General features: G+C 49.0%; 5 protein-coding genes across 5 annotated transcripts; 2 read left to right on the top strand and 3 right to left on the bottom strand.

Annotated features, from left to right (window-relative positions):
* Nucleotides 1–1,957: 1,957 nt before the first annotated feature.
* Nucleotides 1,958–4,290, top strand: PCYB_102790 (hypothetical protein; the record flags this gene model as incomplete). Its single annotated transcript, XM_004222828.1, has 2 exons — nt 1,958–2,327; nt 2,888–4,290. Coding segments are annotated over exons 1-2 (1,713 nt in total), but the record flags the coding sequence as incomplete, so codon positions are not given.
* Nucleotides 4,291–5,377: 1,087 nt separating this feature from the next.
* PCYB_102780 (small GTPase Rab1) lies at nt 5,378–6,220 on the bottom strand (the record flags this gene model as incomplete). Its single annotated transcript, XM_004222827.1, has 2 exons — nt 5,378–5,391; nt 5,617–6,220. The coding sequence occupies 2 exons, from the start codon at nt 6,218–6,220 to the stop codon at nt 5,378–5,380; spliced, it is 618 nt and encodes a 205-aa protein (XP_004222875.1).
* Nucleotides 6,221–7,948: 1,728 nt separating this feature from the next.
* PCYB_102770 (hypothetical protein) lies at nt 7,949–8,874 on the top strand (the record flags this gene model as incomplete). The annotated part of the gene is made up of 2 exons (XM_004222826.1): nt 7,949–8,527; nt 8,731–8,874. 2 exons carry the CDS (start codon nt 7,949–7,951, stop codon nt 8,872–8,874), a joined length of 723 nt encoding a protein of 240 aa, XP_004222874.1.
* Nucleotides 8,875–9,042: 168 nt separating this feature from the next.
* On the bottom strand, nt 9,043–11,006 carry PCYB_102760 (tubulin tyrosine ligase-like protein 1; the record flags this gene model as incomplete). Its single annotated transcript, XM_004222825.1, has 4 exons — nt 9,043–9,130; nt 9,435–10,530; nt 10,676–10,787; nt 10,929–11,006. Coding segments are annotated over 4 exons (1,371 nt in total), but the record flags the coding sequence as incomplete, so codon positions are not given.
* An 889-nt stretch (nt 11,007–11,895) lies between these two features.
* On the bottom strand, nt 11,896–15,204 carry PCYB_102750 (UvrD/REP helicase; the record flags this gene model as incomplete). The annotated part of the gene is made up of 2 exons (XM_004222824.1): nt 11,896–12,795; nt 12,940–15,204. 2 exons carry the CDS (start codon nt 15,202–15,204, stop codon nt 11,896–11,898), a joined length of 3,165 nt encoding a protein of 1,054 aa, XP_004222872.1.
* Between the last annotated feature and the right edge of the window lie 1,754 nt (nt 15,205–16,958).

Here is a 16,958-nt window from a genome sequence, read left to right as displayed (position 1 = left end):
TTTTTTTACAACAAGAAAAGGGAACGCTGCAACGTACCCTGTGGCCATGTAAGCAGTGAAGAGGTGGGGAGGTGGTGATGTAACCATGCGACCACCCGGTCAGGGGGGAATGGGGCGACGTTGACAAGTCTACACCCGTCCAGGAGCGGACCCCACACAGGTGGGAGGTCAACTGTGATGATTGGAAGGGACGCTCATATAATGCCGCCCCTGTGCCTTCGCGGAGTTCGGCTAAGTGAGCCAATGAGGGTAAGCGAGCCGATCAGGGCAACCGAGCCGATCAAGGCAATCGATGCAATAGGGGTGGACGAAATGGACACACCGGAGACGGGGCAGACGCGGAAGACGCGGCCGACTTGCCAAGTGCCAGGAACGAAGGGCCTCTTCCATTAGGAAAGGCTACAAAATAGACACCCCCTTGAAGAGGCTCGCCGTGAAAACTTTGGCATAACCCTACATGTGATGGGACGTAGGAGCAGCCGCCCGCCCGCATTGTGCTTCTCATATAAAGGGGCATGGATGTGGACACTTAACAGCTCGTTTGTGTTGTCCCACCCAGCCAGCATTAAGAAGAAGTGGCGAAACGGAGCGGTCAAAAGGGGGCTGTCAAAACGGAGGCAGTTTGTCTGGTCAACAGCGCGACAAATGCGCCACTTTTTTTTCCTTTTTGTGTGTAAGGATGGCCTTCAACGTTACTTTGTCATCGTTTGCTTGGTATGCACTAAGTGGGGTTGATGAGGGGGAAAAAAATCACCTGACTTGTCAGATTAAAAGGGGGATAGAAGAGGGAGATGGTCAGGTGGAAGGCAAAAGGTTGACCATCTTGAAGCGGACATCTCATTACACCAGTCCAACATCCACAGAGGAGTACGTACATGCGGTGTAGCCTGTAAAATGCGAAAGTAAATTTGCCCTGTTGGGAGTGCCCCCCTGTTGGGAGTGTCCCCCTGTTGGGAGTGCTCCCCTGTTGGAAGTGCTCCCCTGTTGGAAGTGCTCCCCTGTTGGAAGTGCTCCCCTGTTGGGAGTGCCCCCCTGTTGGAAGTGCTCCCCTGTTGGAAGTGCTCCCCTGTACGTACACCTGCCGCGTCACCCTTCCAAAGCCCCCCAACCGGGACATGCATACACAGGTGAGCTTTTTTTGTTTCTTCTGGTCCATCTGATTGAGGTTTACCTAAATTGACAATCTTCACAGGGTTGACGCGATTGAGTTGGGGTGATTCGGGTTGGGTCTGCCTGTGTACACACGACATCGAGATGTGCCGCCTACTCCGTTTCGTTTTATTATTTTATTTTATGTTTTTTTTTTTTTATTATTGAAAGACGCATAGGAATGGTCCCTCCACGCAAGAGCACGCATGACTTGCGCTTCTCTCCCATTCACTCGTGTATTCTATCCTTCGATAGGGGTTTCCTTTTTTTTTTTTCTTTACGCTCAGAATTTTTTTTTTTTTTCCCACCAAGGTGTTACCCCTGAGGAACGACCTCGAGTGGGGAGTGGGAAGGAAGAAAGGAAGGGATCGAATCGAAAGAGGGGGGCAGTAAAATAATGACACGTCTTGCCGACCCGTTTAAGGTGCACGCGTAGTGGTAGACAAAAACGCGTAATAGCAGATCGCAACGCAGCCCAGAGGCACAGGCGCGGCACCCACGTGTATGCAACCCCCTACAATCGCAGTCGCCCACAAACTGGGTCACAAACAAACGGAGTCGTTCACAGAGTTACAAACAAACGCAGCCACACACATATACGCAGCCACACACATATACGCAGCCACACACATATACGCAGCCACACACATATACGCAGCCACACACATATACGCAGCCACACACATATACGCAGCCACACACATATACGCAGCCACACACATATACGCAGCATAGGCCCCCCCGCAAGCGAAATGGCCGCGCTGGGCTCGCTGCTCGGCCTCCTCCTATGGGTATCCATAGCGTACAGGGGAGCAAGGGGGTTCTACTTCAACGTCGAAAATGAACTCATCTCAAAGGACACCAACATGAAGAAGTGCTACCTCGAGCACTTTGTTAATTTCAAAGGAGAAATAGTGCAAGTGTGCTTGGACAAGGTATCCTCCACTTCGGTGAATAAGTATAATATATTGATTAGCTCCTATGGAGAAGACAAAAAATGGAAAATGCAAAACAAAGTACTCAGTAGCTATACGATAAAAATACTCAGATATTTTTACAGCTTTACAAATGGTGAGGAGCTAGTCGTAGTTTTTTGTTTTAACAAAAATCTGTCGATTCAACCATACGAATGCTTCAGAAGTGTTTCTGATGATTTAAAAACGCTGAAAACGGAGAAGGTGCACATCGACTTGAACATGTTCGAGCCATCTTCCTTCAGTGACTACGCGCTGAACTCCTTCGATCTCTTCGGCGTGGGACACCTCCTCATTTGTGGTGTCAACAACAAGCGCAACGCCAAGCCCAACGTGGGGCTGCTCGTCATCTGCCACGCCAGCGCCGACGGGGGGCTCACCTGGAAGTAAGCAGCGAGGGAGCGGGGGAAGCGGTTGGACGTGGGAGAAGAGGGAGAAGCGGGGGGAGGGGACGAATCGCCCTTCCCCTGCGCAGCCTGCACCTCGCTCTCCCCCCGCTTCCCCCGCTTCCAAGCGCGCCTCTTCAAACCGCGCCTCTTCAAACCGCGCCTCTTCCAACCACGCCTCTTCAAACCGCTCCACGTCCAACCGCGCCTCTTATAACCGCCCACCCCAGGAAAAGACTCCATTTCTACCACCCCAACATGGACAAGCACACGACGTACGGAAGCCTGGTGCCGAAGATCAGCGGAAATGAAATCGGCTTCCAGTACCTGGCCTCCAAGGTATCCCTCACCAAGTATTTCAAGTGTTCGTACAAGAAGGATCACGACTTCGAATGTCATGATGTTAACCTAGTAAGAGAGCAAAGTTACATATGGGACATTGCCAAGCTGAGAGGTTACTACATAGCTCCTCTATCTGACGGAAAGGCTCCCCCATGTACACTGTACTATATGTATAACAACACATATTTGATGCCGATAGAAGTTCCAAAAAGCATTGGGAAAGAGTACCACCGAGGGAAACTCTTCCAATTAGACAGTAAAAGATTGATCTATAACTACACTAATGAGAAGGAAACCTACACATATGTGTTATCTCACAAGGGAACAGTAAAGAATTGCACACTTATGTATATAAAAAGAGATGATATGAATGCAGGATTTGTTAAACGAGGAAATAAATACTACTGTGATGTAAACTACGACGATTTAACAGTCGAAGGACAGGATCGATTTTTTACAGTTAGTATATATAACGGAGTTAGACAAGACATAAGAAAATGCTTTTACTTAAGATATGATAAGGTGTTAGAGTCTGTAAATATCGTTCATAAAATAGAGAGCGTTTATGAGTATAGCAATTTTTCATTATACACACTGTACATTAAGAAGGACATCGAGAAATACTTTTTGAAAGACATGAAATTGGAGTGCTACCTAGGAGAGGATTTTTATCTAACTCTCCACATCAACTATAAACCAAATTTTATTTTAGACAATACTGATGTAAACCAATCTGTTGTAAATCTCTACCCTAATAATATTATCTACTTTAAACTACCTGATGCACGATCTCAGAATTTATTAACAAAGGTTTCTTTCCCTCCGAATACAAGATATATCAAGGTAGATGATTACTATTACATCTTCAAGCTCCCTTCTTTTATTTCTTCTCAGTCGACTACACAGATGGTATTTCTCAGTAACAATGGATCTCATAAAACGCAGAATAAAAATGTCACTTTCCATGCGGGTGGTGTACAGGAACCCATTTTAGGTGTCGATTTTTCTAGGAAAAATAATATCTGTGCATATGCAGGAGTTGAAAAGAATTGCGATAAGGTAAAGGTTCATGGGAATAAAGTCAGCGTCACGGTTAATATGGGGGTGGAGAATGAGCCAGCTAGCCAAATCACTCTTGGTATCATTTGCCCTGTTAATAAGAAGAACAAGAATACCTGCTTCAACGAAATTTATGATAATAAGAAGAAGATTTTCATTAGGGATTACCTCAAGGACAGCAAGGGGTTCCTCACGATATATCCTAAGACCTACGTACACATGTCCTCCCCAGGGGGGGAAGTCTTCGAGGAGTCCATTCTAGTCCTCACACCTCAGTTCATCGACCAGTACAATGCCAACCGGGCCAAGTACAACAGCTCCTTCCACTGCAAGTGCTACGCGAACAACCGGGCCTACGAGGTCACCTTCAGCTTCGCCTAGCCCGGGGTGCGGCGAAGTGGAAGCGGCAAAGTGGGAGCAGCGAAGTGGGGGCGGCGAAGTGGGAACTACGTCATGCGCACCCCCCGCAACGTTACCATTTTTAATTTCCCACTTGCATCACCCCCCCGTTACAGCTTCTTTTTTTTCTTTCTTTTTTTCCACACACCTGGAGTGTACTTACACGCCACTTTTGCATGTCACCCAGAACAGGGCCCTACACACACGCGAGAGGCAATTTAGCGGGGCTCCCGTAATTTCGGCTGCATAGCGGTTTAATCACCACGTAGGACGAGCGCGTTTTAGGGGACATTTAAGGCGAGCGCGTTTTAGGGGACATTTAAGGCGAGCGCCTTGTAGGGGGCATTTAAGACGAGCTCGTTTTAGGGCACATTTAAGACGAGCTCGTTTTAGGGCACATTTCAGACGAGCGCGTTGAGAGGGGAATCCCCTGAGAGGTGACGCCCCGGTGGGAATGCGCACTCAAACAGGCAAACCTTCGCCGCTGAGCTTTGCTGGCTAATTGAAATCCTAACTGTGTGGGCCTGCCGAGGTCGCCAATTAATCCTAAGGAGGGGAGACCTCCCCTGCCAGTTCACCCGCCCTGCAAGGGCTGACTCCATGTTCCTCTGTTCGGAACGTCCACCCCCACCACGCGAGCCAACTTCACATTCACAAATAAGTTTTAACAGGGAAAACAATAGCTATCCTCTGGGTCCGCGTTTACAAAAAAAAAAAAAAAAAGGAAAGGAAAAAAAAAAAGACTGCATGTGCGTGCCTAGGCCTACACACACTATGTGCAACTATTTGTATGTATGCCTGTATGCAAACTTCTGTGCATGTAGGCACTCTGCCGTGCAAGGGCACTTCTTTTTTCTTGGTAGATTTATTTTTATATGCTTATGGAGGCCTCCTCAAATGGGGCACTCAGCAAATGGGCGCACAGAAGGGGCAGCGAATACATTTACGGGGGAAGAAGTAAAGGGGAAAAAAAAAAAAAAAAATTAGCTTTATCAATGGGGAGGAGTTACTATTACTAGGAGTGGTTGCTCTTCGCCCGTGCGAACTTGCGCAAACGGGGTCGACTGGTCAGTCGGAGTGTGCTTCGCAAGGAAGGGGGGCGCAATGGAGAAGCCGCTCAGTGAAGGGGCCGCTCGATGGAGGGGCCGCTCGCTGAAGGGGCCGAGCGACGTGTGTCTCCTCCCAATGTGTCACCTTGCGCAGAGGGGTAGGCGCCCCTCCGTTCGCCACGTCACCGCTTCGCCACTTCAACATTTTACAGCCGCACCGCTTCCCCGCTTCCCCACCTCAGCAGGAGCAGAGCGCACCGGGGCCGTGGTCCTCCGGAGACAACTTCACCTTGGACTGCGTAGCTCCCAGCGAGGAGAGGCTTTTCTTTTTTTTCTTTTTAATCAGCTCCTCAGTTATCATGGTGAAAGCCAACTCAACATTCGTGGCATCCTTAGCAGAGGTTTCAATAAAGGAGATGTTTAACTCCTTGGCTTTATTTTCTCCTTCCGTGGTGGAGACCTCCATTTCGTCTTTACAGTCTGATTTATTTCCTACCAGAAGTTTGCACGTTTCTTCAGTTGTATATTTGTTTATTTCATTTATCCATTCTTTGATGTGAAGGAAGGAGTTCCTATCAGTCGTGTCGTAAATGATTATGATTCCATCAGCTCCTCTATAATAGGCAGATGTGATGGTCCTGAACCTCTCCTGTCCAGCTGTATCCCAAATTTGCAACTTCACCATTTTATCCCCAACTTTTATTCTTCTAAATCGGAAGTCCACTCCTATGGTCGTTATGTAGCTTTCTGTAAAATGATCATCAGAAAATCGTAATAGAATGCATGACTTCCCCACGCCACTATCTCCAATAAGTATTATTTTGTATAGGTAGTCGTAGTCCCTTGATCTCTGTTCGTTCATTTTTTTCTTTTTTCGGGGGAGGGGTTAAGGGGGTTGGTTGACTGAAAATGGAGAGGCGTGGAATGGAGGTTGATTTACTCTGCCTTTAATGGGAAGCACCGGGTGCGGTCTTGACGAGGACTATGCTTTTCCCCAGCCTGTGCTTGCACAAATGGATGCGCAGCGGCCCCCACACGAATGGGCACCAGCCACGTGTGTGCGCGTATGTTCACGTGTGTGCGTGTATGTTCACGTGTGCGCGCGTATGTTCACGTGTGTGCGCGTATGTTCACGTGTGTGCGCGTATGCCCACGTATGCTCTTGCTTCCCTTCACCACTACACCGCTACACCACTACACCGCTTCGCCACTTCACCACTACACCGCTTCGCCACTTCACCACTACACCGCTACACTACACCGCTTGCACAACTGAGTGGCTTGCGTAACACATCCTTCCGCCGACGAGCGCTCCTTCGCCGAGCCGCAACTTTGCAAATAATCACGCCAGGGGTTCTTACGTGGGTGAAAGGGGGGGCGGGCTGACCAGCTTAAGCGCCAAAAAAAAACATGCATGCTGTTCGCATAATGCGCGCGTAGTGGTATGCACAGATAGGCATTCTTGCGTGAGCGCGTCGAGCGAGTTTGCTTCGCTGTGTACTTCCTCAGTTTGTACTTCCTCAGTTTGTGCTTCTTCACCCTTGTGCTTCTTCACCCTTGTGCTTCTTCACCCTTGTGTTTTTTTTTTTTTTTTTTTCCCGTTCAGGCAAGATCGCGCCTCGTTCAGGTCTTTCTCAAACCGGGTGGGGCGTAGATGAGGTCAGAGGCACAAAAAGAACAGAAAAAAAAGGAAGCAATAGAGTGATGAAGTGATGAAGCGATGGAGTGATGAAGCGATGGAGTGGTGGAGCGATGGAGTGATGAAGCGATGGAGTGATGAAGCGATGGAGTGGTGGAGCGATGGAGTGATGAAGCGATGGAGTGATGAAGCGATGGAGTGAAGAAGCGATGGAGTGATGAAGCGATGGAGTGATGAAGCGATGGAGTGATGAAGCGATGGAGTGGTGGAGCGATGGAGTGATGAAGCGATGGAGTGATGAAGCGATGGAGTGAAGAAGCGATGGAGTGATGAAGCGATGGAGTGAAGAAGCGATGAAGCGATGAAGCGGTGGAGGATGTACCTGCACGCGAAGTTGCGCACGAGCCCGTACACTTATGAATGCACCACGTTACGCGCGCATCTCCGCCTACCTACGCACCAGTCGCATGTCGCCCTGCAAAGATAACGCATTGTACTTATGTGCCCAAATGGGAAGGGGGAAAAACGCTCAGAGCCTGCCTCCCCTTCTTCGTCTGCGTGTTTTTCTCCTTCCTCCTTCGCCCGCGTGTTTTTCTCCTTCCTCCTTCGCCCGCGTATTTTTCTCCTTCCTCCTCCCCCCCCTGCTTATCCATTTGGCCCCTCTCCACGCCGACTTGACTCCCCCTCTGTGAAGCTACCCCAATTGGCAAAATAAAACACGGTGCCCTTATTATCACCAAATAGGATAGGTTCCCTTCACAACTATTTTTTCGTAAGGGACAGCTTAACTCTGCGTCGCCAAAGGGTAGGTGATATGCTACACGTCGTGAGGTAGTTAGGGGGGTGCCCCGTGTTTGGGCCGCCAAATGCAGAGGCAAACGTGTGAGAAGGCGAACGTATGTATCCCTGTGGACCCCGCCTTGTCAAGCATCAACACCTGAAGCATAAAAAATGGAGAGAAATCATTTTTACCTAAAAGAACAACTAGAGAATGACCAATTTAACAAGAACATACAGGATGAGTACAAGCAAAGGTTCGGAGTTGATACTAAAAAGGATCAGTATGTGGAGGAGGTCTCAGTGGAGGATCTATCGAGAAGATCTACCCTCACTGAAGTGAAGAAACCACCCCTGCACCAGTACATTTACCCATTTATCGACTTAGGAAAAAAATTTTACTCATCCTTGACACTGTTCTACGAACCTAAATTAATCCATTTGTCCATTTTATTGACGACCTTGTGGGCTTTTAAAAACATCAAATGCATTAACCAGTTGCTCATCCATAAGTATGCCGACTTACATTATCAAATCACTCGTCCTGATTCACTGAGCAGTAGGTATAGAGCATTCAAGGTGTTAGCCCTCGGGGGGTCTGTTCTCCCAGGATGTGTTATCGGTTTTACTATGTACGATTTTTACTGGGGGAGGACCAACTCGGTGCTCGTTCCTAACAACGAGGGTGCCTCCCAGGCGAGGAGTGCCTCTCCCCTCATCCCGTACACCCTGCGCAGGGACATATCGAGAAAGGTTAGTCGGGGTGTGCAACGGCGTGCGGCTGCCACGTGTAGCGTGCATACACGTAGGCCTGCCCCAAGGCATAGTCCCCGTTGTAGGCACATGTGCACACGTATCTCTGACGTGCACCCGTACTGGCACCATCACCATCACTATCAGCAGCACTATCACCGTAAGCCGTGTACACACCCCTGTCTGCTGCTCCCCCCCCGCAGATGCGCCTGCTGAAGGAGAAAACCTTTTTTTTCGCGAAGGACCTGGCCGAGAATAACAACTTCAAAAGGTTGTCAAGGGAGTACCACAGGAGCCTCGACCGGCGCCTCCATGGCCTCAGCGAAAAGAAGGGTCCCATGGAGTAGCCCCGCGCCCCGACAGGGTGGCACGTCGACGCGTCCAAACATCCGCGCGTCCAGACATCTGCGCGTCCAAACATCTTCGCTTCTCCGTTTCTCCGCTTCTACACGTCGACACTTCTGCACCTCTCCACTCAACACTTCTGCACCTATGCACCTCTCCATTTTGCGTTTCATGCTGTCCCTGTTTTTTCGGAGCCCATGCCCCGTTTGATATCCTTTGCCATTTGCTTGAGATGCTCCGTTCCGGAGAGCTGTGCACCTAAAAAGGGAGGAAACGTGGGAGTAGATAAGGAGACGCCCATCAGATGCCGCAAGTGCAGCTGCCCCACTGCCACTGCTGCGACGGACACTACCACGTCTTACAATACTGCGACGGACACTACCACATCTGACAGTAGTACTTCTAACAGTACTACTTCTAACAGTAGTACTTCTAACAGTACTACTTCTAACAGTACTACTTCTAACAGCACTACGTCTGACACCCCCCATAGTGCTGCGCTCTGGTGGAGTCCTACCCAAGTGGGAAAAAAAGTTGCAGGGTTGAGAAGGGACGACCCGACTGCCCCTCCTGTAGATGCAATCAAAATCACCAACTCGGTCCGTCTCCGGCATGTCATACATCTCTAAATTAATTAAGGACATTAACTCATCGAGCATGTTGAACTTAAGTGCATAGTCTTCCTTAGTATTGGCAGAGAGAGAAGGAGAGGAGTTGACTTCAATGAGCCATGGTTTTAAATTGCTATCGATAAGTATGTCGAATCCATACAGCTCAAAACAGTGTTTATCATTTATGATGATTTTATGAACTGCTAGGAAGGACTGAATGATACAATTTTCTATGTCTCGAATTAATGTCGTGATTCGATCGACTCCATAACGACTGATCATGTAGAGGAATAACTCTCTCACAAACCATTTACCTCCCACGTTGTCATCATATCCCTGTGCATTTTTTTGTATTGAGACATTGGTCAAGTGCATCGTGATATCTGTCATGTTATTTTTTTCGTTTTTAAAATAAGTATGTGAAAATCTAGCGAAGCCACTCCTGTAGAGGTATATCGTCAAGGGGGAGTAGCACATGATGAGGACGTACAGACGTATGTCGAATTTCTTCCCACCGATCAGCAGGGGGTTGGGGATATACTCCTGCACGATGTACTGCTCTGGTCTCTCCGCTTCTTTTTCTCCTTCTAACGGCTTCTCCAGTTCGGCGGCTTTATTGCGGCATGCGTCTTTTCCCCTCTCGGGGGATCCTCCCACGTCTGCTGCTTTATTTCGGCACGCATCTCTTCCCCTCTCGGGGGACCCTCCCACGTTTGCCGCTTTATTTCGGCATGCGTCTCCTCCCCGCTCTGGGGATCTCCCCCTGTCTACGTCCTTTTCCTTCAGCCGTCCGACACTCCAACTCTTAATCTGTGATATTTTATTGAACAGAAAGATACCCTTCCCCTGTGACTTCCCAATCGGTTTCATAATCCACATACGGTTACTTCTTCGTTTGTATTCCTCGAGAAAGAGCTTGTACTCAAGTGGAAGGACAAACGTCACGGGGGTTATATCAATCAGCTTTAGCTCCTCTTCGTTTTTTATTTTCTCATTTTGCTTTTTCAACCTTTTCATGTTTTTTGCGAGCAGGTCCTTCCGCGTGAGCTTCGGGGGGAAGCGGCGCGAGGGAAAAGGGAGATGAGTAATGCAGTAGGGTGATGCGCGGGATAGGGGCAAAAACGGACAGAGACACCAACGGGCAGAGGCACCAACGGGCAGAGGAACCAACACATGCAGACGACCGCCTCACCTCGTAGTAATTCCTGAAGTGGTTAACGTACTGATTGTTCCTCAGGGACAGCGTGTCGTACACCTCGTTGATCCAGTCCTTCTCCGACCAGCACATGTTCCAGTCGGTTTCGCTGTTGGGGGGAGAAGGCGGCGCGGTAAGGCGGCGTGGTAAGGCGGCGTGGTAAGGCGGCGTGGTAAGGCGGCGTGGTAAGGCGGCGTGGTTGGTAGGCGGCATGGTAAGGCGGCCTGGCTGGAACGCGGCGATCCCTTACTGCGTGGTGAGCTCCCATTTTCTGTGCAGGAACAAATCGTAGATTGTGTTACGAAAGTCGGTTCGGAATTTTATGACCCTGAGGGGAGGGGAAGGTCGGAGTGGACGCGGCACAACAGTGTAGAGGCGGGACAGTGTAGAGGCGGAACGACATTGTAGAGGCGGCACAACATCGTGTAGACGGGACAGCATCGTGGAGGGTCGCACTGGGGCGGTCTACCAGCTGGTCTAGACACTTATGTGTGTGAATTAAACAAAAGGGTGGTGCAAAAAAAAGTGGCACACAAAACTGCTGTGTGCAAACGCACAGACACACAGATCTGCCAGCGATCCTCTGTCAGTACTTGTTCGAGGGAAACAACTCGCGGAAGTGAACGGACATTTTGGGTTTCCCCCGCTGGGCTCCTTCAGGCGCAAGAGATGTTACAAGTGGGTTGAAAAAAAAAAAAAAAAAAATCGTTTTACATCGTGTGGGAATGCATTGGACGCTTATACAGAGGGGAGGGACTCTCCCATTGGTGATGCCTCTCTCGCGTGGGAAGATGTTTGGCAGATGGGAACGGCGCAGTAGTTTTCGTTTCGCCGCTCCACCGCTCCACCGCACCTCCATCTCACCGCACGAAAAGACGGGAGGGCCCCCTGCCCCCGTGCACACATGCGCGGGAATGCCCAACGCACCGCGCAGCTTTGCTAAATGATGGGACTAGTTCGAGGCGTCACATCATCCTTCTTTCCTCCCCTGTACTGACACAAAAAAAAAAAAGGCGCCTCCAAAAAAGGGTGATAACACGCTACTGGGCTGGCTGTCCCACAATTGCTTCGTCACGATAGCTTCGTCACGATAGCTTCGTCACTATTGCTTCGTCACGATTGCTTCGTCACTATTGCTTCGTCACTATTGCTTCCTGACGATTTCTTCCTCACTGCTCCTCCCTCACTAATGCTGCCCGCGGAAGGTCCGCTCACGCTCAAATGGCCATCTGACTGACGAACCTCGACACGGTGTTCTTCTCCGCCGTGTGACTGTTCTGCAAGAAGCAGAGCAGGTACAAGAAAAACTTGGCCCTAGTAATGCCTACATAAAAAATTTTCCGCTCCTCAATTATGTCCCTATTACTCTCCGCCGTCTGAGGCATTTCCCCTTCCATAGCATTGACAATAAAGACCACCTTCCACTCCAACCCCTTCGACTTGTGGATTGTCGTCAGGGTCACCTTCTCCACTAACATCCTGTCGTGTATGTTATTCTTAAAATCGTTCAGGAAGGAAATCAGACAGTCTGAGCATTTCTCATTTATCTGGTTTGGCTTGTATTCCATTGTCATCTCTAAGAGGACGAATATATTTTGCATTTCGTGTTCCGCGAGGTCTTCTTCGCTGAGTCCGAAGTGCGTGCGGAGATCTCGCTTAATTTTGAGTTCGTTCACGAGGTCGGGGTGGCTCGCATCGCTGTCACCCGTGCACTCGTCGAAGGAGCGCTTCTTCCGCTGCTCCGGCTCCTCCCGATGCTGCGGCTCATCCAGCTTTTTCCGCTCCTCCGGCTCATCCAGCCTCTTCCGTTCCTCCCGCTCCTCCGGCTCATCCAGCCTCTTCCGTTCCTCCCGCTGCTCCAGCTCATCCAGCCTCTTCCGCTCCTCCCCCTGCTCCCCTTCCACCTCGGCGTCCCGTCTCCGCCTAATCCTTTTGAGAGTCCTTTTCACGAAACTGGTTTTGCTGAGCAGGTCCATCACCAGGCTGTACACAGAGTTGGGTTGTGAAGCGAATTTTAAAAAATAATTTACACAAAAAAAAAAGTCTAGAATTTTTTTTATCTCCCCTTCTGTGAACATATCCAATTGGTGGACCTCGTCTCCGTTCAATTGGCTCCTCTTCAATAGGATATACCACTGGGTGATCCTCTCGATACGGTTGAAAAGGGAGGGGCTGTTCCCCCCAGGGAGGGCGGTTCCCCCCGCAGGGGGTGAGGATACCCCTGCAACAGGTGAGGATAATCCTGCAACAGGTGAGGATACCTCTTTCACAGGTGAGGATGCCTCTTTCACAGTTGAGGATGCTTGCCCCTCTTGCGCGATGCCGCCAAAGTCGCTGCTTTCCAGCTTGTCCAGGATGCCCCGCACCGCCTTGTCGTTTTTTACAATCTTGAAAGCCTTCTTCAATATGATGTCATCGTCCACGTTGAGGAGGAACCTTAGGACAGTTATTAACTCCACTATTTCTTTCGACCCGAAGAAGGACTTCTTTTTGTTCAGCTCTTTGATTGGTATTTTGAATGTGTCTGTGGTTACGTCCGCCCAGTGCTGGTCCCCCCCGGCTGCCCCGCCGGCTGCCCCGCCGGCTGTCCCGACGGCTGTCCCGACGGTTGTCCCCCCGGCTATTCCTCCGCCTGCCGCACATCCTGCCGCACATCCTGCCGCACATCCTGCCGCCCCCCCTGCCCCACATCTAGGCGCACCCCTCTCCGCCTTGCCCAGCTCGCGAAAGAACTTCACCGCCCTCCTCCTGACATCCACGCTGTGCATGCACTTGAGAGTCTCCTTCAATGTCCTGTTCGTCCTAGACAGGATAACAAAATCGCCAAACTTATAGCTGTACTTTTTTTTTAAAAAAATTATTTGGCTCAAGATAAAGGATACCTGGTCATTGTTCGTTTTGAAGGCATGGAAGCTTACCTTCTCTCCCTGCACGTTATTCGTGCGTAACTCCTTTGCTATTCTGCAACTGGCATTGTGCAAAATCAGGTTGCAAGAAACTCGGACGATTTCTTTGGTACTTCTAAAATTGGTGCCAAGTTTGAACAGAAGGCAGTTGTGTTCTCGTATAATTTTGTCGAATACGTTAATGTGGGCACCCCTGAAGGAGTAAATGGATTGGTCGTCGTCCCCGATGACGGTGAGGCTCCTGTCCGACTCGTGGGCCCTGCCTGGCGGGATGGCCCCACTTGGGTGGTTCGCCCCACTGGGGTGGTTTCCCCCATTTGGACGGTTTGCGCTGCGTGTCCCCCCGCTCCCCGCCGCACCCCTGCCGCGACTCCCATTGGCAAAAAACTGCAGAATGTTGAACTGCGTCGTGTTGATATCCTGGAACTCATCACAATACATGTAATGCCACTCGTCCAGGATTCTATCCCTGATACGCTCATCCTCCTTCATCAGTCTATACGTCTCGATGAGCAAATCATCGAAGTCGTAGTAAATGTGTTTTGCATTCTGCAAGACCCTTTTGTACTCCGCGTAGAACTTTGACTCCACGGGGTTCATTTCGATCTTCATCTGGTACAGCTCCACATATTTGAAGAGTTTTATTTTTTTCTTCAAAAATAAAACGTGTTTCTTTTTGAGGATGCTTGGGATGTCCGCATGCTCGAAGTGGTCCTTCCTCTCGTTCGCATGTTTCACGTGGTAGAGGTAGTTGTAAAAGTGGTCACCATCGTCATCGTCATAGTCATCGTCTTCCCCATCGTAATCACCATCCCCATCGCCCTGCCCCTCCGCCTCGTCCTCTATCTCCCGCGCGTCCCTCTCACTGAAGCTTTTCTTCAAAGTGCTAAAAAAGCTCATCAAATCGAAAGACCCCTTGTGCTCATCCCCTGTCTCTTTGCCTGACCCGACACAATTCACTCCCATCCCCTGGCTAGATTTACCCTTCAAAAAAGAAGCATAAAATTTATTAAAAGCTAGCTTAATGATATTTGAACTGATAAAATCTGTTAATATTTTAAAAGCTCCTTTGTACTTGAACAGGAGGTACCTACAGAAGGAGTGGATCGTCCCTATAAACATAACCGTGTGCAACACTTTGAGCTTAGTCTTACTGTGGATCTTGGTACTCGTGTCGCATTTCTTCCTAAATGTTTTGTCGGTAAAGAGTTTGCACCTCACATCTGTGTCTAAATATAGATCTATCAAGCAGTTAATCTTTTTTGTTATTTTTTCCTTCAAGTCGTTGGCTGCATAATTGGTGAAGGTTATACACACAACAGATTTTTTTTTTTCGATGATACTCCTGATAATGCGTGCCGTCAGCGTGGATGTTTTGCCTGACCCTGGACAGGCAATGATACATAAATTCCTGTTAAGGGGAACCTGTACTATTTTGATTTGTTCCTTCGATAGGTTGCTGAACAGGATGCTATTAAACATGCTTTCGCTGTTCCATGACTTGTCCTTGATTATGCTCAGGCGCGCGTTCGGTCGATCTAGCCGCTCTTCCTTCGTGTCGCCATCACCTCCCTTGCGGCGCTTCGTTTCCCCTTTGGCTTGGAGCTCTCCCCTCGGCATTTTTTTCTCCTCCGTGGAGTGTCTACTCGGGAGTTCACCGCTGTGTCCTGGGCGGCTTCTCTCAAAAAATCGCCACACTGTAATCACATCACCCGTTTGCGTCTCCCCCGTTTGCTTCTCCCCAGTTTGCTTCTCCCCAGTTTGCTTCTCCCCCTTTCGCATCACGCCATCTGGCTATCTGCTCACGCTGGTTCAGCCTAGCTGAGCAAAAAATGGGCAAAATATGGGATACAAAAAAGGGAGCAAACTGTGGAGCAGAAAAAAAAAAAAAAAAAAACCTCCTGTGCGGCAATTACGCGTGAAAATTTATCCCAATTAAAAAAAAAAAAAACCGTTAACCCCATTGAGGGAAAATAAACAACTCTTCATAGGTAACACACACTGACATTGCAGCTTCGTTTTATCCCCCTCCCACTCGTAACTATTTCCTCCATCGAGTATGCACCACGTGAGAATGTCACATACTGCGCTAAGCTCGTGGGTGTCCCATTCGACATGTTCTTACACTTGGCAAGGTGGCCAACTTGGAGCGAACAACGCACACACAACGGCAAAAAAAAAAGAAAAAAAACGACATGAAAGCGTAACGGGTCCTCCTCCCCGTCGTGTAAACTGTGCATCCCCCGCATCCTCTGCACCCTCTGCAATTTTCCGTAGGACCATTCGAAAGCAGAACGTTGCGGTATTTCCCTTTGCCAACCATCAGAGCGTATTACTACCGGGCCCCCACCCAAATTGACGCCCTTTTTTTTTTTTTTTTGCCATAAAAAAAATATATCAACAAGGGAAGGAATGTCCTCCCCCACTTGCACACAAAAGGAGTAACCAAAAAGGGGAACCTCCAAAGTTTAGTTGAACAAATTGGTTTGAATACACCAATGACCCATGTGTGGTCCCCCCCCCTTTACTACATACCAGGTGATAAGATCCTATCGAACGGAGTGGAACATACGCATCGTTTATTTATTCCTTTCCGTGCCTCAGTTTAAAGACGTACTGGAAGGTGGCACAGTTTTTTTTTAAAAAGTGGTTAAGCCGCCCTCCCCGTGTGCTGCGGTCACCCCAAATTATTGCACACATTTTGGCAGCCATAATTTTTGCCTCTTAACTTCTCCAAACGGGGAGATACGAACATCAGCTGGGGCCACAACATGGGAATTGCTTCGAATGTGTTCCGCTGCGCTGATGTAAGAAGGGATCCCCTTGGGAAGTTGCAGCCCAAGTGGTGCCCATGCCATAAAGACGCGCGCTTGGGGTAGTGCTCCGCAGCCACGCTGTGAAAAACGGTGAGCAGTAATTCTCCCCCCGGTAAGTATGCACTTATATATGTATCCATCGAGTGGCTTATCATGTAGGCCGCGGCAAAAGATGCACCAGCTGACGCTATTCCAGACGCTAAAATGATAATACGAGGTCGGATGGAAAGTTGAGACGTACCAAGGTACACGTGAATGCCATATGACACGACCAAATATTTCCATTTCCTTTTTTCGTCTCCTTTTCGTCATATATAAAAGCGGCCTTTGTGCGTGCACGTTATCCCAGGGGCACAAAAAGGGGAGCAAAATGCATGCCTTTTCTTTGTTCCTCCTATGCTTGCTAAGCGTCCCCCCCAAAGCATAGTGCTAGTTATATTTTCCCTTTTGTAAAATGATGACATAACCAAAAATAACCCTGTAAATTCCTGCAGGTAATTTTTCCCATACGGAAAAGTTAACCCGCAATGATTTAGCTAGCTATTTTTGCAAAAAAAA

The sequence above is a fragment of the Plasmodium cynomolgi genome, chromosome 10 (assembly GCF_000321355.1).
Source record: "Plasmodium cynomolgi strain B DNA, chromosome 10, whole genome shotgun sequence".
Classification (NCBI taxonomy): domain Eukaryota; phylum Apicomplexa; class Aconoidasida; order Haemosporida; family Plasmodiidae; genus Plasmodium; species Plasmodium cynomolgi.
This window is presented reverse-complemented; position numbering and strand designations above follow the sequence as displayed.